Source organism: Populus nigra, chromosome 12 (assembly GCF_951802175.1).
Source record: "Populus nigra chromosome 12, ddPopNigr1.1, whole genome shotgun sequence".
In the NCBI taxonomy this organism is placed as follows: Eukaryota; Viridiplantae; Streptophyta; class Magnoliopsida; order Malpighiales; family Salicaceae; genus Populus; species Populus nigra.
The window spans coordinates 11,678,338-11,700,455 of record NC_084863.1 but is presented as its reverse complement, the minus strand read 5'-3'; the positions used below and the strand labels follow the sequence as shown (position 1 = coordinate 11,700,455).

General features: G+C 33.7%; 2 protein-coding genes across 2 annotated transcripts; one reads left to right on the top strand and one right to left on the bottom strand.

Annotated features, from left to right (window-relative positions):
• The first annotated feature begins 2,460 nt into the window (after positions 1-2,460).
• LOC133670177 (uncharacterized) lies at positions 2,461-8,796 on the top strand. The gene is made up of 5 exons (XM_062090683.1): positions 2,461-2,968; positions 3,446-3,645; positions 6,610-6,711; positions 8,234-8,285; positions 8,407-8,796. The coding sequence occupies exons 1-5, from the start codon at positions 2,878-2,880 to the stop codon at positions 8,517-8,519; spliced, it is 558 nt and encodes a 185-aa protein (XP_061946667.1). The 5' UTR covers positions 2,461-2,877; the 3' UTR covers positions 8,520-8,796.
• A 4,657-nt stretch (positions 8,797-13,453) lies between these two features.
• LOC133669506 (uncharacterized) lies at positions 13,454-21,288 on the bottom strand. The gene is made up of 11 exons (XM_062089676.1): positions 20,902-21,288; positions 20,685-20,815; positions 19,681-20,125; positions 19,473-19,588; positions 17,911-18,655; positions 17,356-17,817; positions 17,038-17,226; positions 16,705-16,932; positions 14,597-14,909; positions 14,318-14,501; positions 13,454-14,158 (listed from the first exon to the last, which is right to left on the bottom strand). The coding sequence occupies exons 1-11, from the start codon at positions 21,100-21,102 to the stop codon at positions 13,675-13,677; spliced, it is 3,498 nt and encodes a 1,165-aa protein (XP_061945660.1). The 5' UTR covers positions 21,103-21,288; the 3' UTR covers positions 13,454-13,674.
• Between the last annotated feature and the right edge of the window lie 830 nt (positions 21,289-22,118).

Below are 22,118 nucleotides of genomic sequence, written 5' to 3'. Positions count from 1 at the left end.
ATATAGAATATTTAGGATGATTTTTCCAATTAAAAAAAATAACCATGATAATCTCGGAACTTTTTTTCTCAAAATAAATAAATAATATAGCTTAATTCTCAGTTTATTAAATATAAAATAAAAAAATTAAATAAAAAAAACCTAAAAAATTAGCTTGGGTCAGTTAACATTATAAACTTACAAACTCTATAATCAAGGCCAAACTATCTCGAGTTATCCTATCATAAGATTAAGATAATTTGATAAACAAATTAAAAAAAAATAAAAAAACTCATTTCTTTATATATAAAAAATCAATGTCAAACTATAAAAATAATAAGAAAATAAGTGAAGAACACAAAACAAATATCAACCTGAGTTATGTTTTCAAACTCATAACCTTGGTTAAATTTTCAATCTCATGACCCGGATCATTAGTTTTGGAGCACCTTATTTGAAAAAAATCATAAAGTTTAATTTTTAATAAATTAAATGTTGATGGATGAAATTGAAAAAAATTCAATTATATAGAAGGATTAAAAAAATAACAATTAAAAAAATAGTGATTAAAATTAAAATACAAAATAAATTTTATTTTTGATTAAAGGGTGAAGTTGAAAAGAAAAATCAATTTAACAAAATGATCCAAAAAAATTAAAAAAATAAAGATCAAAATTGAAATAAAAAATAAAAACAATTTTTTGATTGAATGGTGTAGTTGAAAAAAAATCAATTCAACAAAAAAAATAATTAAAAGAATAAGGACTAAATTGAAAAAAAAACATATCTTAAATCGAAATTGAATGATGAAATTGAAAACAAATCAAAATTTTATATAAAAAAAAACAAGAACAAAACTTAGGCCCCATTTGTTTGTTGGAAATAAGTTTCCTTTTAAAAAGTGAATTCCGAAAAAGTGAATTATTTTCCTGATGTTTGGTAGTGTAATGAAAAATAAGTTGGAAAACACTTTCCAATGTTTGGTTATGTCATGGAAAATGAGCTGAAAAATAACTTATTAATGTTTTATTCTTCTCAAGTTTATTAAAATAATTAAAAACAAATCTTACAAATTAAAAAGCTAAATGAGAATGAAATTGAAAAAAATATAATTTCATAAATTATCTCAAATAAAATAAATAATAATCAAAATAATAGAGATCAAATCTAAAAAATAAAAGAAATAAAAGATGAAGAAATTAAAATAATAATAATTAATATTTCATAAATTATTTCAAATAAAATAAGTAACAATCAAAAGAATGAGGACTAAATTTAATAGATAAAAAATTTCAATAAAAAAATAATAAGGGAAAAGCAAATAACAATTATAAAAATAAGGACCAAAGTTAATATAAAAATTAAATTTTAAGAGATGAAATTGAAAAATAAATATTCAAAACAAAATATATATTGCAATCAAAAGTTTGAGGACCAAATTTGATATAATCAACAAATAATATGACATTTTTAAATTTTTCACAACTTCTGGAAAGTGTTTTCCACCCAAATTTAACACTTTCCTGAAAACTAAGCCAAATTTTCCTTTGACTGGAAATTTTTTTCCGTTAACCAACTTTCCTAATGGCAAACAAACACAGGAAAGTTTGGGAAATGATTTCACGAAAATCACTTTCCGGGAAACAAACATAGCCTTAAAATTTTTTTAAAAAATAAGGATCTAAGTGGCAATACTCTTAAATCACAAGACAACTCTGAAATTTTATATGGGTAGCATGAATTTCAAGGGAAAAAGAGAGAAAAAAGGAGGGAAAAAGTGTCTTCAGTGATAAATCATGTCGCCATTGACCACACACTTTGCCTTAAAAGAAAGAAGACACAATGACGCTTCTACCAATACGAAAAAATAATGGTTTAAGGTGTTGACAGATGCCGCACATACCAAACAATTTTTTTTTTGTTTTATTTTTTTATTTATTCAAATATCAATTTGCTTATCAACTGACCTAATAATAACAAAATATTATTGTGAAAACACAAAAAATTCATTGACATTAGTTTTAATTTTTTTGCTTTTAAAAATATTTTGATCGTTTCACTATTTTTTTATATTTATTCAAATACCAAATCTCCACTTAGTTGAATTAATAATAATAAAAAAAGCTTTCTGAAAAATATGAAAAAACCCCTCAACGCTAATTTTAATTTTAATTTTGCTTTCAATAATATTTTAATTGTTTCATTATATATATTTTTAAAATATTTATTTATTATGATTAATTCACTTATAAAAAAAAGACTCAATGCCTCCAATAATGAAATTAATTTTTTTTTTATGGGATGAGCAAAACCATAAAAACACTTTTCATAGTCTGCAGTATCTTCCCTTCATATTTTAGCTTTCGTTAATTGAATACACACACACACGCTTATTAAAAATATTTAAATAATTGCTTGAGGTGTCGGCTTAAGTGAAAAGTAAATTCGCTTCATATTTGAATTTGAATAAATGTTAGGGAAATAAAATATCTCACGAAAGCATCAATTCAAATAACAGGGGAGCAAATGTTACAAAATATCCGAAATATGTACAAAAACAGGATCAAAGATGCCTGATCTTCAAACCAAAAGAAAATATTTAAATTATAGGGAGCAAATGTTAGAAAAACTATGGGATCCCATCTGTAGTTTGCCCTCTCTCTTTTTGTCCTTTATAGTTTTAGCCAATCCTTTCTCGTATATACTCTATAAATACCATATTATGTACAAGTATTTATCATTTTTCAATCATTAACAACATATATCACCTGCTGGTCTGTTTGAGACTGAGGATTTGTAGAGAGGCAGCTGTTGAATTATTTATTTTAATGGTGGAACTCTTTTTCCATTTTCCCTAAACGAGAAAGAGAAGAGAAGAGAAGAGAAGAGAAGGGGGAAATGGATGGACCTCCAGGGAACGATTGTTGCGCCATATGCCATGGACAGTTCAACATTGCTTGTCAGGCCAATTGCTCTCATTGGTTTTGCGGTCAGTTTCTATCTACACATTTGCTTCCTTTCATGTTTTGCTGATTGATTGGATCTGGGTTCTTTCTGGGTGAGCTTAAATACGTGAATGCAATGTCGGTTTTTATTTTTATTCATCTTTTATTCAGGAAGAAGATTTTGATGATACCATTCAAGAAGGATAAATGCTTATCTTTTATGGGTTTTCTTTTGTTTGCTAAATTACCATTGTAATGATGCTTGATTTATAGTTTATGGTCTGCACAGTTGTCTATAGGAACATAATTGGTTTGGTGTCATTTTATTATAGTTAAAGAACGAATTTTTGTCCAGTTATGTGGTCAAAATGCATAATTTTATCTGTTTTTTTTGTCAAGCCTGTTGAAATGATATTTGGGGGGTTTACTTAATTTTTTTTTCTCCTTCTAACATTTGGGTTCTAGACTGTTAAGATTAAACCTGCAGGTAATTTAACATTTTCTTCACTTGGTATTTTTAGGTGATTGTATTATGCTTGTTTGGCATCATGGATCTGTACTCCAGCCATGTAAATGTCCGCTGTGTCGTCGACAGATTACATTGTTGGTTCCTGGTGAAGCTTCATTAAGGGAGCGCAATGATCCTAATGTTGCTGAGGTTCTTGGAAAAATTGAAAGATACAATCATCTTTTTGGTGGAAATACCAGTAGTCTTGTTCAGGTATGTGGATTACATGTTCGGGTATCTTGTCTATAACAAAATTTTCCCTGCAACTAATATTTCCTTAGAATATGGCAACTCTAGCCCGATCTCAAAAGGCAACAGCCAAAACAAAGGATAGATAATGATTTTGGTCTTGGAATGCATGTTGTTTTTTTTTACCAACACTACTAAGATTCATAAGATTAGAGTCTTGATAAGAGTACGTGCATGCACATGTATGGCTTGGTGTCCCATATGCTTTTGGCTGGTTCTTGTGCTCTCCTTGTCTCTCCACTACTTGCACATGTTTGTGCAAGTTTAGGAGGATTTTTTGTCTTCTTAAATCTGTTATGTGGAATTTGATCCTTAAAGGCTGTATTATTGCCTTCTTGGTGCTCCCTCAAAATTCTTGTTTGTCCCACTTTCCTTTTTCCATGCAGCATTCTCAGCTGCCAGCTCGTTCTCTGCAGATAGCAGTTGCTCTAGCTTTAGAGAAAAAGGAGAAGAGGAATAGTTGCTTTACTTTATGGTCTATATGGTCGCACTACTTTGTCCCAGTTTTTTCTCATTTTCCACAGATAGGAAGTATATTTTTTTTCTTCCTCATGGATGCATTTGGGTATTTTCTTATGTTACAGAATATGATGTCATATGATTTGTGATTACTCAGCTAAAATCATAGAAAACTACACAGCATTAGGAAATTTAATTGTATATAGAACTTGTATGTGAGATCGAGTTCTCTAAAAAATTACTTGGTAGTATTAGTAAGATTTGAAGTAGGTACTCTTTTGACGGGGAACAATGAGGTCTGATACCTATGCCCCATGTGTAGTGATGCAGGACAGCTTAGGGGCTGTTCTGGATCTAAGTTTCAGAGGTTTTTTAGAGCTGTTGTATTGATGTAGATTTCTTGTGGATTTGAGGAAAAATGTGGATAAATTTCTAGGAGTCACACCTAGAGGATAGGAAAAAACTAAGCTTCACACTTAGGGTTCTTAGGAGTCACACCTAAGTGGAGATTGAGTCGCACAATCAAAAGCAAATTGCTAGAATTTTATTCATAAATAAACTTGTATTCATAATATTGAAAGATTACATACTTAGTTAAAGAGTTCTAGTAGTCCAAATCCAATAAGGACTTAGATTCCTAAATACAAAAATACTAAGTTTATGTAGAACATGAAAAACCTAATAAAGCTATTTACTCCTTAGGACTAATAAAGTACTAGATAGAAGTTAACAACATTTTTGGTTCATGAACTTTTCATTTTTTTCTATTTGAATGTCTTTTATTTTTGCTATTCGAGTACATAAACTTTCAATTTTTTTCCAATCAAGTGTTTCTGTGAGGTTTTGTCTATTTTATTCTGACATGGTCATTCAATTGACACGTGATATAATGACATGTCTGCCAATTATGTTTGAACTTTTTAGTTTGTTTCTAATTGAGTGCTTGTATTTTATATTTTTTTTCTCCTTAAGTGTTTGTACTTTTATTTATTTTTTATTTAAGTGTCTCAATTCTCAATAATTTATTAATTAATTGTTCTTTTTTAATTTATTAGTTAATAGTTAATGTTTCTACCTGTTGACATCCTTATATGGGATAAAACATTTTTTTAAAATACTTAATAATGGTGGATTTTCTTAATGAACCTTGTTATGGATTTGTACTTAAAATTGTTAATTTTTTAAAATAATTAAATTTTTTAACTTACCAAAATAAAGATAGAGATATGTTTCATTCTAGCGAAAGAAGAGAAAATCAAATGAATCTAAAATCTATTTTTCTTTTTTCAAGGCATGCTAGTTTTATTTTTATTTTTTCATTTTAATAAATTTGATATGTGTGGTTTTGTTGTAAAAAATTCATTTGTTTGGTCTTAGTCAAATATGATCATATAAAGATGCAAAGTAAACATTAAAAGAATCTATTTAGAAGCACATCAAATAGACAAGACAAGATATCATCTAAAAGGGTAATGGTTATTATTGTAGTTGTTGAGTTATTTTTCTTTTGACCAGAATCAACTTTCGTGCTCATATTTTTCTTGAGTCTTATATAAATTGTAATGGCTTGGTATTAATTAAATTATTTTTTTTTCTATATAAAAAATGGCTTTTAACAAAAGCATAAACATTCAAATAGAAAAAAAATACAAATATAAACACTTAAAAAGAATAAAAGTATATATACTTAATTAGAAACAAGCTAAAAAGTTTGTGCACGCTTGGAAAACATGTTATCATGCCACGACAATTTAATAGTCAGGTCAACATAAAATACACAAAACTTAACGACAACACTTATATTTGAAAAAAATTGAAAGTTCAGCAGTTGAATAGAAAATTTTAAAAAGTTCATGAATTGAAAATGCTATTAAGCCTACATACTTATTTATAAGTCCTAATAGTCCAAATCCAATAAAGCCTAATAAAAAAATACCAAGCCTATGTAGAGCAGGAAAAACCTAATAAAACTAATTACTCCTTAGGCAAATAATTACTAAATAGAAAATAAAACCAAGAATTAGACAAATTTCCAGATTTTCCTGAAATTACAGAAATGCCCATTGTCTATAAAAAGACACAAGTTTTTTTTCTTTTGTTGTCCGCATCCTGTAGTTGTCACTTAACTGGTTTACTAAGAACTATTATTGGGTTCTATTGATTTGGAGGTGCCAATTATGCAAACAGCAGCCTCTTTTTCTGGATCTACTAGTCTGCCATATAATCTTTACCTGATCTGTTCTCTTGATGTTCTGTTTCAACTTTCAACCATACTTGATCAATGTCTTGCATAAATTAATACCATTTTTATCCTAAGTAAGCTAGAAATGATTGATGATTAGTAGTACTAGTCATGACATGTACCAGAATTTTTATCTGTTTCAGCATTTATAATCATATCATACGTACATTTAACTACTGTATTTTAACTGCTATGAGGTTTTAAAAGATGGTTTCTCTTATCCCCAGAGAATGCAAGACCTTCCATTTCTTCTCCGGAGGTTGTTGCGAGAAATAATGGATCCCCAAAGATCTCTTCCTGTGGTCATCAAGGCACGTGTCTACATTGCAGTTAAGTAAACTAGCAACTTTTTACCAGTCCTATTTCTAGCATTGTGGTTTCTAAACTCTTGCGTGAATGATGAACCATAAGAATGCTGCTAGCTATTTGATTTTTTTACTCGGCCTAATGTTTTGTCATCTTTTAGGAACATACTATTAACCTTTTTATCTTCTTATTTTTGTTAAGATTTAACCTAAAATTAATCCATCTGTTCAAAAGAGATTTAAGATCAAACCCCTGCTCGATCCTGCCTACAGTATGCGGTGAGAGTCACATACTTTTAAATTTAAGTATTCCATGCCTTCACATCTTGAGCGTTTGAGAAGGCTGCTAATGATCTTCCTTAACAAACAAGTGTGTAGAATACACCACTAAATATTCAATCTTATTTCCCGAGTTACAAGTTTCCAATACCATGACTTAAATACAATGAAATGCATTATACTAACTGTTATACTAACTGACTAACTCTTAACAGCTCAAACTAATTTCCTAACCAACTAAACTTCCTTCACGAGCTTATTATTCCCTTTAGTTACAACTATTATTACTGCTGCTGCTATTGAACTGTTTTCTGCCATATTTATCGCATGTTGCTACTAGGTTTCTTCCACCAATCCTTGGCTTGTAACAAAGGCCTCTAATGGAATGCTAGAAAACTGGTGCTTAGTTCTTCAACATCTAATATAATATATTATGTGAACAAGAATATTGTTTTGGGCACTAGAGCTTAACTCAAGAAAGACATGGTATAATCACTAAGCAGAAGATCGTCAGAATGAGAAATGGCTTCCTAAGTTATGATATGATTTTATGGAAATCTGGATGCTGGCTTAATGGAATTGGTATAGGTTTTCTTTACTAATGCCCTTTCGTGGAGGAATTCCTCCCAAATATATTATTCCATTTGCTGTTCTTCAGTTTCAAAGGACTAATGCAGCTGCATGTTGTCTAATCCATGACATATGGCAATGACATAATTGTTAGAATTTACAGAGGAGAGTTTGAAAGTAGGTTGTTGAAGGAAATCTACAAAGACAAGAGGCTGCTGTAATGCTGCCATTCTGCAGCTGCTTCTGCCAATGAAGACAGCTCCTTCTACTACGTGTTTAGTGTGTTTGCTGTCACCCTTTGCCCTCTCTGATCCTCTCTATTTATAGCTGAAAATGGGGGACAGCAATTCCTGCCAAGAATCTGTCATAATTTCTGCCATTGACATGCTGATTTTCTGCCACTAACAATAATCTAGTCTAGTATGAACAGTTATTCTTGTTGGACTGCATATGCAAGATGGACTAGCTTAGCAACATCGTATTCAGTTTACTGTTATGTTTTGCAATCATTGACTGGCATATAATTTTGTTAGTTTGCTAGGAGAAACTGTAACTACATTTGCTGTCAGAACTCCATGAGACTAAAGGACTAGTCTTCTTACATTAACCCAATTGAGTATTTTATGCATTACTTGATATTGGTTGGACTACTAGTTTCATTTCTACAGCAAGATTCTTATTTGTTTCTTGTTTGCAGATGGTATTAAGTGCTGTCTACATCATCAGCCCTGTAGACATTATTCCAGAAGGTAAGTAATTGCTTTATTTTAATTACTCATTTATATTTTGTATTTCTTTTGGATTACGTTGGTTCTCTTGTTTTGGTGAATAACATTAAAATAATGCAATCAGCTATGGGTGAATTTACAGGAATTTTGGGAATAGTTGGTCTCTTGGATGATCTCCTCATAGTGCTCATCTGCTTTCTTCATGTTGCTGCCATCTACCGGTCAGTGCTCTATTATCGTCATGGAGGTTCTTGAACAGAACATGAGGCATGATATGCTTACAAGTTCTTCCGTATAAACCTAAACATGTTTTCACTAATTGCGGAGGAAGGCTTTTTTGTATATGCTAGTACCCTTTTTCCACTCCTGGTGAAATATTGAGTTCATATGTATTTGCTTATACGCGTCTTTTACTCCATACAAAATCACAGGTGTAGTGATTGCATTGATGAGAGAGTAGAATATCCCTGTTGTTTGATTTTGATGTTGTAGTTTATACATGATGAAAGCGTACGTTTTTTCTTGCTCTGTATTTCTGGATAAATACCTTCTTCTTCCCCTGTGTGAGGCAAGACTTATGTTTGGAGCATGGCTACTGTTAATGTGGACTTGCGGTGTGCAGGGTATCAGACCATTTAGGTTATACAACCCAGACCGGGACAAGTTTTTTCTAACTTAAAAAAGGATGTTCATGTGGACTTGGAATGCTAGCATTTAAGAAGTAAGTTTTTGTTAATTTAATAATATGATTAAAAAAAATACATTGATAATAAATAAAGTGAATAATTTTTTTTGAGTAATAATTAACTATAAAAATAAGTTCTCAAAATTATATTTGGAAGAAAAAAGAAGTTTTATGAAAACTTATCGTTGTTTTGCAGTGAGAATTGTCTCATTACTAGAAAGAAAGAGTTCACCGGACGGTTTTAATATTACTATGAAATGTTGTATGAGGACATATAAATAGGTTGCACAAGCTGCAATGACTTAAAAAATAAATCAAATAACATATTATAAAGTGAACATCTCATAATACTTAAATGATCAACTAGTTTAATTTAATTAAAAAAATTCTTTAAAAACAATGAAATTTAACAAAAAGACTTGAGATAACCTATGTGTTTTTAAAATTAGTGAAAAATTTTATAGAAAACAAATAAAAAAAATAAGCATTTATTTGGCCTTCGAATGATGCCTTTTATGTTGCTTGAATAGAACGGACGTCTCCCATCTGCTAGCATGTGTACGCGCTACCACTTTTATTTTTAAAATAATATTTTATATTTATTAAAATACTAAATTTCTCCTAGTCAACTTGATTATAACAAAAAAAAAAAACAGGTTGAAAATACAAAAAAACCTTTGGACGACAACTTAATAATTTTTATTATGGGTAATTCATTCATTTCATTGTGCTTAAAAAGGTGAAAAAGATGAAAAAAACCCTTAGATGCTAATTTAATATTTTTTTTTGTTTTTAATGGTAATTAAGTTATTTTACTATGCTAATAAAATGTGAAAAGATCTTTTTGTCCACAATCAATCTGATAATGATCAATAGATCATGTGAGAAAAACCTTATTACACTAGTAGCAAGTTAATTTATTTTGTTTGAGAAGGGCAAAATGATCATTTTATTATTCCAATTTATAATGAAATATGTTTTGGTTCACAGTGAAAGACTTAACGTTGTGATGAGTCCTAAAATCTAAGACGTTTAGGAATAAGGTTGATATATTGAATAATTGGTTGATCTCTTAGTATAAGCAATCTGATCTATTCTTCATAGTCAAGGTATCTAGTGACTTGATATGGAAAGTTTAGAGGGTTGGTAATTGGTAGTAGATAATGTTTGATAAGCCTGGTGACCGGTAATTGTGGTAGTAGCAGGTGATGCTTGATAAACCAGGTGACCGGTAGTTATGGTAGTAACATGTGGTGCCTGGTAAGCCAGATGGTTGGTAGTTGGTACCTGTAAAATATTTTTTTTATGGATGTAAGAACTCTCCGATTGAAAAGTCAGTAACTTTGTAGAAAGAAAATGTATAAAGATATTTTAGAGAGATAGACTTTGAAAATATGTATACTGAAAATGTTACGAATGAAGAAATTGTGAACCTTTGGCTTGAAATATGATGTATTGATAGCATTTGAATCTTGTATTTTTTTTTAGAGGAGAGGCTAAAGTGTAATTTTATATTTGTGATATTTTGAGTTGTATTTTACACAAAATAATATGTATCAAATTAGTATAAAATATTGAGAGATTCACATGGGGTCCCAAAAAAGTTCCCTGACGAGTGTTGGGTTCGGGGTGTAAGCTCGAGCCCGTAAGGGGTGTTGGGTTTGAGACACGTGCCCGAGCCTATAAGGGCTTTTTAGGCCCGTTTGTGGGGGGGTTTGGGTTCATTTTATTTGGGTCCATCAATAGCTCCTAAGTATTTGTAATATTAATTTGTAAATACTTGTAAAAATACCTGGTTACCATGATGAGTTCGTCAAATTTTCTTCATATAAGAACAAGGATTGAAACCTTGGGTAATAAACTTAAGAGTCCGTGTGTAAGGGTGTGCGCCATGTTTGAAAAAGTTTCTAAATGTGTAGAGGGGAATTATAGAGGAATCCATACTTAGAAAAAAAAATCTTAGGAAGGTGAAGTGAGATATAAAAGACTTCATACTTAGAAAAGTTTTCTAAAAGGTCAAGGAAACTTATGAAGAAGAAGCTCATACATAGAAAAAATTCTAAGTGGCTAGTACAAACCCATGAAGGGTGAGCCTATACTTAAAAAAACATTCTAAAAGGCTTATAGGAACCCAAGGATGGTGATCAATGATGACGCTCTTACTTAGAAAAATTTTTAGGGCAGAAGGGAGCAGATCCATGTCGACATTCATACTTAGAAAAATTTTTAAGGGGCGAAGTGGACGGATCCATGAAAGGTAGTTCTATTACACTAGAAAAACTAAGTTCATCCCTTGAAGAGTGATCACACTGAAGTGTGGGAGGTATGTGACCTCCCTAGAATGACATGGTGATTTGGGAGCCTCTTAGAGGTTTGTAGCCTTCCTGGTGATGGTGTAAGAGCTTGGGAGCCCCTAGGATGTCTATAGCCTCCCTGGTGATGGTGTGGGGGCTTGAAAGCCCCCCACTGAAGAGTGGTGCCAATTCGAGACTACATTGAAGAGGTGAGAGGTCTAAGATCAACCATTGGCAAATTGATGAGAGGCTTTAAGGTATTACTCGAGGAATGGGGGATCCCAGATTAACCCTTGACGAATTGATAAGAGGCCTTTAGGCATCACCTGGGAATGAACTGACAATTTGATGAGAGACCCCTAGGCATCGTCTAGAGAATAGGGGATCTCATATCAACCTCTAATGACTTGGTGAGAGGCTCTTAAGCATCATCTAGAGAATATGTTAGTTCAAGACTATACTATGGAGTGGGGGGTCCGAGATTAACCCTTGATGAATTGGTAAGAGGCCCTTTGGAATCATTTGGAGAATGTGTCAGTCTGAAATTGCACTAAAGAGTGGGGGATTCAAGATCAATCCCTAGTGATTGTGGGAATATTGCTCTAGGAAGACCAAGTTAATTCCCTTCAAGAAGAGTAGCTGAAAGCCCCCCGCTAAAGATTTATATTTAAAAAATGTATGTCAAAGATACATTATTATTATTTCAAAAATAAACTTACATTCTCATTGAAGATTATGCATCATAGGTGATTTGTTGGGCTTTAGGAAGCCTAAATAGTTTGGCGCGAAAGAACAGGATTGGTAACTGAGGTCTATTTAGGGACCGTGTCTAGAGTATTGGCTATATGCACAAGTATCACAATGGCGCAATCGACCCCTAGAGGGATTTCACGAGCATGGAGGCAAAATACTCTCATAAAGGTCATTCTACCCAAGCTCCTATGGGTAGTGCAACAAGCTACAAGCATTGGGAGTGGCCAATGACGATGATGATAAGGTCAAGTGTGTTACCATAATTGCCAAGACTTGTTGGGGGTGACAAAGTTTGATTTTGATCTTGGGTTGCCAACCTCTATCTCAGTGAGGAGTTGCACTTGACTAGTGAATTGTTGAAGGTCTGGTTGGGTAGATTTATCTTGCATCCTAACCCAATAGTGTCTAGGTTGTATGTCATGGAATGACCTGAAAATATATAAAAAAAAGTAGAGTTTTAGAAATTAATGGCTTTGTTATCCATTTTCCACAAACAGGGTCAATTGATGAGTCTCAAAATCCAAGATGTTTAGGAAGAAGACTAATGTTTGGTTAATTGGTTGATCTCCTAATTCAAGTAATCTGATTCAATTTTCATAGATAAGGTATTTGGTGACTTGATATAGAAAGTTTAGAGGGTTGATAACTGGTAGCAAGTGATGCTTGGGAAGCCGGGTAACTGGTAACTGGTAACTATAGTAATAGTAGGTGGTGCCTGCTAAGCTAGGTGACTAGTAGCTGTGGTAGTAGTATGTGGTACCTAGTAAACTAAGTGAACAATAGTTGTAGTAGTAACAAGTGGTGTCTGATAAATCAGGTGACTAGTAATTATGGCAGGTGATGCCTAATAAGTTAGGTGGTTAGTAGTTAGTACTTGCAAAAGGTTTCTTTTTATGAACGTAATGACTCTCCAATTGTAAAGTCAGTAATTTTGTAGAGAAAAAAATATTCTTTTTTGTATAAATATTGATATAAAAAAACCAATAAATATGATATAAATATTTGAAATTCTTACCTAATAAATAAAATATAAATATAAAAAAATCTAACACATGGATAATTATTGCCATTCCGGATAATTATTGCCATTCCTATTTCACGTTGAAGCTCTATGATGGTAAACACATGTGCTTGTGCATGAGGCATGAGTAGGCAGGTGCTCACATTCAAGTTTTTTAATAGATCTATGTGGTTGCAATTAACCTCATACAACTGTAAGAACTAAAAAGAAGAGGAAAGGAAAAACCGAAAGCGAAAAATATTATGCACATAGCAACTGACACTGTCCGACTTAAGACACTGTTTCAATGTCTATTTTCACTCATAGTCCTTGTTGCTTGGACGTGACGGCAGGGACTAGACGGCGATGAAATGCCGACGGAGGAAAGCACATCTTACACAAGTAACTATATCTTGGCCCATACAACAGCATGCATGCATCTTGCAGAGAGAGGAGATGTTTAAAAAACATAAATTATGCACGTATTGTCACAACTTATATTCCCAATCCACAAAGTAGGATCGGTGTTGGTGTTCGTTCTACTACTTGTCTACCACAAGTGAACATCACCAGCCATCAATATATAATACAAGATATACAAACACATTCACTGACACAGATATGTAATGCAAAGGATATTCGATAATATGCAATCTACAAGCACATTATATGAGCATGTTACAGATTCTTGATCAATTCTTCATACCATTCGCCATGAACGCTCAATGAAACCATTGCCACCACAACAAGAACTTCAGCAGCCTCCATTACCCTATTTGAAAGAAGAGTTGCTCCCACTCGCCGAAGAGCTGTCTCCACCAATTCCCTTCCTTTAGATCCACTTCCTCCCAACACAGCCCCCTTCATAGCCAGAAAAATAGTGCGAGACACAAGCTCAAATATAGCATCCCCGGCTTGCAAGCTTTTCACCAACATGTTTGACATAACCTCCTTCCTCGCTCGGAGCTTTTCATCATTTGAATCATGGCCACTGCTTTTTGACACCGCACTAATTGTATCAACAATTTCCAAAATACCCACATCTTCCACGCTGTCTAATAGCTCAGAAAGCTTCTTCGCACACTCAGATACTACATTCTCCATGTCCACAGAACTAGTTACCAAGTTCTCTGTCAGAAGGGTTTGCCTCAGGACCAATGCACTGCCAGAAACACATTAACTTGGTTTCAGCGTACAATTAGATGATATTTCTATGCATGCACAGAGAGTAGGGAGGAAAAAGAAGATGAAAAAAGAAGTGCACGAATGCACACTTAAATTTGAGGAGTTTTAAGAGGTAACAACCCAAACAAGTACCAACCTTGTAGAGATGGTAATGATTTTCTGAAGTTGTGATTGGACACGTCTTAGCCTGGATAGATTAAGTTTGAGAGTTTCGGGCAGAGCTTCAAGAGTCAGCCCTCCTACTCCGATCACAAGCTTCATCAAGCCAAGCCTAATCAACAAGTCAGCCTTTTCTCCCGTGCATCCTGGCTGTTCAAGACCTGATAAAGTTGTGCACAGCAACAAAAAGGGATTAGTCCAACTTTAGGCAATTCTAAACGAAACAAAAGTTTATGCATGAAGTCACTATTCAAACCTGTTGTGGAAGCTGGAGGTCCAATTTTTGATGTTGTTAAAACACTGCCTCCAGTCCTAAGTGCTGTTGGAATAGACAATTGGGTATCACTTGTTGTAGCAGATACAGAATCTACGTACTCTTCCCACTCCTGTTCAGCACCTGCATGCACAGATGCCATCCATTTCCTCGTCAAAGGTAGCAAGGATGTAGCATCAGCAGGAGAACCATATCGGTCAGTGAAAGCTTTTTTCAGATATTCCAAACCAGCAGGTCCTTTGATGAGTGGTTCCACAAGTCTAATGCGTGCTCTACTAATCTCAGTCTTCAGAATCTGCCAGCAAACCACCACTATAATTAAAGATGGGAAAAGGAGGGAGAAGAATGAGTAGAAAACAAAAACAGAGGGAAGCATCTGCACTATGTGATAACTAATCTCTCTGGCCTGAGAAATTGAAGAGTACCAAAGTTCCCACAGAAGGCTTATTTCAGCACATTCCATCAGCACAGATTATTTACACCAATATAAGGTCAGAAAACATGCCGTTTATGGATGACATGTCATCTAAATTTCTTTTTTTTAACAAAAAGTCTACAACCACTCATCCCATCATCATAATAAGCATCTGCAGTATTTGAGAACTAATCTCTCCTGGCCTGAGAAATGCAAGAGTTCCAAAGTTCCCATAGAAAGCTTATTTCAGCTCATTTCACCAGCAAAAATTATTTACACTAATGTAATGACAGAAAACATGTGGTGTATGGATGACTTATCATATAAGTTTCTTTCTTTCTTTTTTAACAAAAATATGTCCAACTATATCAAGGAAACCACTCATCCTTTGCATATCAACAGCATCAAAATTGAAGACAAATAACCATGCTACACTAAAGCAAGGTTGATGATCCTTTGCGAGCAACAGATCACACATGGAAACAGACATTAAAAACAGAGACCCTTGACCAATTGTTTTTGCGGTGCAAAAGCGTTTTTGAAAATAAATTGATTTTTTTGCTTCAAATTATTTTTTTGGTATTTTTTTATTGTTTTAGTGTGCTGATATCAAAAATGAATTTTAAAATGTACAAAAACATTATTTTGATGCATTTCCAAGCGAAAAACACTTTGAAAAGCAACTGTTACCACAATGCTAAACGGGCTCTAAATATTGGTTGAATTTGCAGATCCAGCCAGTTTGTTAGTATTTTTACCTTGTTTAGAACTCAAAGAAAGTAATTTATGTGGGATAATGATGTATGTTTGGGTGCTTTTACAGCTTAATAAAATGAACGAAAGGCTGTCTTCATTTTGTATTGTAAGTGATGCACCTAGCCTTCATTTTGTATTGTGAGTGATGCATCTAGCCATCCTTTGTTTTGCAAAGGTAACACATAATGTCAGTGTACACACAATTTCCCCCACACAAAGCCAGATAAGGTACAACTTGTTGTCAAGACATAAGAGTCACAAATGATAATTCAGCAGCAGAAAATGAGGTATCTTTAATCCAAGAAATAAGAGGGTCGCCAAAAAACAGCAAGTCAAGCATAAAGAAGAAGAAACAGTCTCCAATGCATCTAACTGGTTTGAAACTGGAAAAGGAATAAAAATTAAAGGTGAATCCAGAACACTCTAAGTAGATGGCTCAAGCCACTGTGTTGTACCAGAATGAAGCAGAGAAAATTCAAGTGGGCATTCTAACCCTTGAATAAATTAAACATCCTACAATTAATTCCAGCAGATGTACAATTAGCGACACCAGGGATCAAGTTGAAACTCCATCCCAGAAAATAAGAGAAGACCAGGATCCAACTTTAACGAGTGATTCAAAGCAAGAAATTTTTCCTTGAATGAGATTTTTGTTCACCTCTATAACCAATACCACGCATGTCCTTGTGAACCATAAATAAGAATTGCAGGCACAGACACACAAGCCCATACACGCACATACACTGACTCACTCACAGAGACAGCCATGCTGCTTACAAAACATGCATGAATCATACAGCCACTGATAGCCAGAATGAAGGGTGACACTTTTCAGGTTCCACAGAAAAAACACTAAAATTGCAGAAACCGCAACTACTTCAGGATAGACGTGAGACATAATACTGGAACCAAAACATACCTGAATCTCCTTCAGGATAAAGCGCAGACCTTTAATCATTACGAGGGAAAATGAAGCATTTGATATATCCGCAGCTTGAGATATCTCTCTTAGTTCTTTCAGTAAATTATCGTGAGAGGTCTTGATCTCCTCATCATTTGCAGGAGCAGAAAGTTTCTGCAACGTGACTAGTGCAAACTCTAGAATCCTCCCAAGATAATCCATATCTAAAGTTCCTGATTTGAGCACCTTCATGGGGCAAAGGATTTTGGAGATATGATAATAATATTAGTATTTCAATACATAATAACTGGTAATGGCTGCAGAATTAAAGAGACTAAAAACTTTATTTACCTGGGAAAGAATATCAACATCAATAGTCTCAACAATCTCCTCTCTCCAACTCTGAGGAGACATCTCACAGAGCTCATCCCTGACTTCCTTCATGAGTTTAAGAACCCAACTTAAATCAGGCTCATCCTGTTGCATGGATTCTGTGATTCCATCCCAGAAAGCTTTTTCCATAGTCTCTCTTACTTTTGCCTGCACAATATTGGAAACAAGCAAGCATTGATGAGGATTTCTATCTCTATCCCACACTAACAAATTACTGAGGAAGAAGTGACACTTCTGAATAAACAGAGAGCATGAGAAATATTTTCATGTATTGACCTTGAGGCTATTCTGATCTTCATCAGTAACATTAAAACTATCATCAAAACCACGATGATGTTCATGGAGAATTTCATTTACTAGTAATTCATTCTCATTGGCCAACATGGAGTCAGAGTGCACAATGCTATTTATGGTTTTTTTAGAAGGTGAAGGATCAAGTTCTTTGACCGGGGAAGAATCATCTGCCTGAGATAAGGAGAGAATTTGGTGGCTTGAGTTTCCAATACATTCAGCCAGATCACGCGTCTCACCAAAGCCAGAAATTGAAGAGCCCTCAAGGGAATTGCGTGAAAAGGAAGATAAAATATCTGAAGTAAAAGATGCCATTGAAGTCCCAGATTTCTCAGCTTCAACAAATCTAGACCGCACATCAGAGAGAGCATGTTCCATATGTTCCAGCCCACCATTGCCACTCAGATGCTGTACTGTTTCCCTGAGAAGTTTCTGCTCTTCTAAAACCTAGCGTCACCAAAATGATTCAACATGATGTTAGTTTATGGAAAAAAGCTCTATAAAAAAAAAAAAAGCTTCTGTTTAAGGCAAGTCTACTACCTGTTTTTTAATACCATACATATCACGAGTAAGACCACCATCATTTCTGGAAGTCAGCTGGCAGGTTTGCAACAGAGAGAGCTCAAGCTGGCAAGCAGCTCTCACTAAATCCTTCTCTAACAACTTCGCATCCTTAGACTTCCATGCTACAAAGTGATGCAGGTAAATGCACCAAGCTTTATCAAAGGCTTCCAGCTGAGATCTGAAAGTCTTTTGACTTGGATTTGCAGAGGCTATTTCCTGTGACGTTTTAATGGGGCCGTCTATTATAATTTTGACCAACAACTCAAACTCTTGAATAAAGTTGGCTGCAGAGTCAGCCAGCACAATCTCACACTCACCCACTCCACTGAAAACCTCAGCTGGGTGTCCCATTATCATGTAAGCACACAGCAAAACTCTGACAGGGTACCTTGATAGTTTACTAGACTTAATCATTTTTGCTCCTCTTCTTGTAGCATTGCTTGAAGGGCCCTTACGACTTGGTAAAGCAGCGTACTTTAGAAGGTGATCAATTTTGGAAAGACTAGATAGGTTACCTGTAACTTCCTGTGAGAGTGTGATGCGACTCTCTAGCCGGTTGACAAAGGCTTTCACAATTTGAATGGTTGTTGCTGACTCAATACAGAGAGCAAGCTGCACAAATGGCATTGATTTAACCGATTCTTGGTTAATTTGTAACGACATATAAGCTTTTGCCAAAGAGAGAGTAGTTTTCCTCAATTTTACAAACCGCCTCCAGCACCTGTAGTTAAAGACATTGTAGTTATACAATGAAACCAGAGAGAAGAAACAACTTTTATTTTTGCAGAAACATAATAAGGGACACCAACATGCAACAAAAATTTGTACAGGAATAGATAAACAGAACTTATCATACCCAATTTGAATATTATATATTGTCATACCCATGTGAATATTATAAATATATAACAGGACTACTGGTTGACTAACACACATTTCATCATTCCATAGATGAGTTATCCAGCTCAGGGATTGCAGATTTAGCTCACTCATAACAGCTGATAAGTTAAAATTTTCTAACTGATGCCAGAAAAGCAGCCAAATCAATTTTAATTGAACTGGAGAGAGAATAATAGAAAAAATAGAATCAAAGTTCTCAAAATCCATATTTTGAATCCATAAGAAACAAACACTCTACAAATGAAAGGAACAAGAAGATCTCACAAGTCAATTTGATTCATCAAATGCTTCCCCCAAAATACAAAATATGCATAGTTAAATGGCACCACCAAAGCTCTAAAGAGTCCAAGCAACATAGGAATCAAAACCTAAACAAAATGTTATTCCTGATAATAAAACCATGATTATGGAAATGGGAAATGTCCTACTTAATGGAGAGACACAATAAAAATCCTAAATGAAGACAATATTATACTGCACAAATTTAAAATAATTTGCAAATAGTCATTCCTCTTATACTGCACATCAACACAGACCCTGAAAGTGAAGGGGGGAGAAAAGAAACGAAAAAAGAAAGAGGAAAAAAACTAAAAACAAAAGCACCACTTAGAAAAGGTCACTTTGAGCAGCTTATGCACCTTGTTAACTTTCTTGAAAGATATTCCCCTTGCTCATGCATCGTTTTTGAGTTGAAATGTGCTTGGCTATTCAGGTTTCTTCTTTGCCTCAAATATTCTGCCCTTTGTTTCTTAGCCTAGTGAAATCAAATTAACACTTCGCATCAACAAAACAATGAGATAACAGAAGATACTTCAATGAAAAAAGCAACTTCAACCAGGAACATACCTTCTGGAGCTTATATTCCAACTGGTCCTTTATCCGTTTTCTCTCAATCTCCCGTTGACTATAGATGGACGTAGCTACCCGCTGAACTTGCAATATCCTTGAATGGGCCTTTGTCCTTTCTGCTTCCAACAATCCCAGCCGTTTTCTCTCAGCAGCAGCACGTTTTTGGTAAATTGCAGCACGAACACTCTCTTTGTACTTGATCTCTTGGGTCATTTTTTGCATCAATGACTGAGCAGCTCGCTCTCTCCTTGCTGCTCTCCTTTGTCCATAAGCTTTAAGAAGAAGCATCCGGTTTGCTTGTGCTTGCTGAACCCGTGACTCAACCTTCATGCCAAGCTCACCCCGCTCCTTCTCAAAACGCATTTCTAGTCCACTTTTAGCTTCTTGCCGGTGCTCATCTAACCTTGCCAGGCGCATCTGAGCCTCAGTAAGAATGCTTAGCCTGAACATATCATTACACATAATATTAAGATAAGCTAGTGTCGTATGAAATCACAGTTTATCAGTTTAAGTGATGTGCCTTGGTCAAACATGGTAGCCATTGTTCAGTGAATTAGTAAAGGTATTAGGCCTGTAATTATAATAAGAATGCAACTTCGAATAATGGCACCCACTTCATGCAAAAAGAAGTTAATGGTTAGGTTCTCCTCAACAGAAGACCATAGGCACGATAAATAGGTATCTGTCTTTTATCTTGTTCAAACAGACTTTGAATTCTAGCATCCAGCAATAGCGTGCATTCGTCCTTCATTACTTGATCATCATAGAATTTAAATCGGGAATGCAAGTGGGGTTAGAGCATTGCTTGAGAAGATCAAAGCCAGTAGGATAAAGTTAGAATTTTGAATTCAAAAAAAGATTCGGGACTCAATTATCTGATTTGACACTTCTCGTTCCGAGCTACGCATAATAAATTACCACCCAATTTAGAAATTTAATAACTTCAAGTTAATTCTTAACATTTTTAATTAAAACTACAAAATCTAACATTTTTTATTCACCTTTTCTGTTGAGCAGCATTGAGCCTTGCTTTAATTTTCTGCCCCAGATCCTCCTCTGCTTGTAAACAATCCCTTAAACCGCTTTTTGAAGTTGACGACCGTGCTTTACTCGACAACAATTCATGATATCGCTGCATCACCGCCACAAACAAAAAGAAATATTGGATGCAATATAGAAATGGTAGCTTGTTTTTCAAATTACCAAGATCAATAATACCTGGCGACGGAGATTGGCTTCACGGAGCTTAGCTTCGATTTCTTCGACGGAGGGTGGTGTTTTGGGCTCTCCAAGCAAACGTCTTCCTAATCTTGGAGGAAGAACCTTTGGAGAATTTAACATCGCTTCGTCATCGTTAACCGTGAAACTCAAAGCCACTCCTCCTCCTGCTACCCTCTCCGGTTCCGTCATCTCCTCCATTTACGTTAATTATGGTTTCCACGATTCAAGATTTGAAGATTTTTTTTTTTTTTGTGATCTGAAAATTTGAAGTGATGATATTTTCTCAAGGTTAGGTGAATGACAAAGACAATAGTCAAGATTCAGGATAAAACATCATCTACTTGCATCTTCTAAACATGAATTTGTTTTCTACTAGAATGTTCTACGTGTGTGTGTGTGTATATATATATGTTCTCGTTTTCACATATGGATATGGATGAGGATTGTTCTTTCCGATTCTAGATTTTTGTTTTCATTTTATTAAAAAAAGTTATATTTAACTTCTAATAATTTAGTTATTATTTTTAATTTACCTCTATCTTTTCAAAAATTACCGTTTATATAATAATATAATTTTTAAATTTAAAAGAAATCTATCTTTATATATAATATAATTAAAATACTAATGTTTTTTTCATTTTATTATTTTTGTTATTAACTCTGGAATATTAAGGGTGTGTTTATTTTTGTAATTTAAATTTTTTTTAATTATTTAAAAAAATATCAAAGAATTTTATATGATCACAAATAACTTATTCTAATTATATAAGTTAGTTAAATATGATCTAATTTTATAACATTAAATATATTTGATCAATGATGATCTTGAGTAATTTAACAAATTTTCATGAATAAAACCCTAGTTTTTTACATATAAAATCAAAATGCAAAAACTCATGCTCAATATGTACTTAATATATTAATAAGGGATTTATTATTTTAATTAAATGTCATTTCATGAAATTAGTGATATATCATACATAACAATTATATATAAATATATATTTCTAGCATGTTATTCTAATTTGATGATTATGAACATATTAATATAAACTAAATGATGTGGAAAAAGTATTGTAGCTCAAAAAAAAAAGCATTATTAACTGGAATAATGGAGGGATAAGTTTGTCATTCTAACAAAAAAAAAAACTAAACTTTTTATGAGAGGTAATAGAATTTTTTCACAGGATCTATAGATTATAATTGATTTTATT

What these genes read in the sequence shown, in the direction of transcription:
- LOC133669506 (XM_062089676.1), bottom strand. Translation starts at nt 21,102, where the DNA reads ATGGAGGAGATGACGGAACCGGAGAGGGTAGCAGGAGGAGGAGTGGCT. An exon ending in AAGATCAGAATAGCCTCAAG is followed by an intron (nt 17,227 to 17,355) that starts GTCAATACATGA and finishes AATATTGTGCAG; the next exon opens with GCAAAAGTAAGAGAGACTAT. An exon ending in ACCTCCAGCTTCCACAACAG is followed by an intron (nt 14,502 to 14,596) that starts GTTTGAATAGTG and finishes CAACTTTATCAG; the next exon opens with GTCTTGAACAGCCAGGATGC.
- LOC133670177 (XM_062090683.1), top strand. Translation starts at nt 2,878, where the DNA reads ATGGATGGACCTCCAGGGAACGATTGTTGCGCCATATGCCATGGACAG. An exon ending in TTGCTCTCATTGGTTTTGCG is followed by an intron (nt 2,969 to 3,445) that starts GTCAGTTTCTAT and finishes TGGTATTTTTAG; the next exon opens with GTGATTGTATTATGCTTGTT. An exon ending in TGTAGACATTATTCCAGAAG is followed by an intron (nt 8,286 to 8,406) that starts GTAAGTAATTGC and finishes GTGAATTTACAG; the next exon opens with GAATTTTGGGAATAGTTGGT.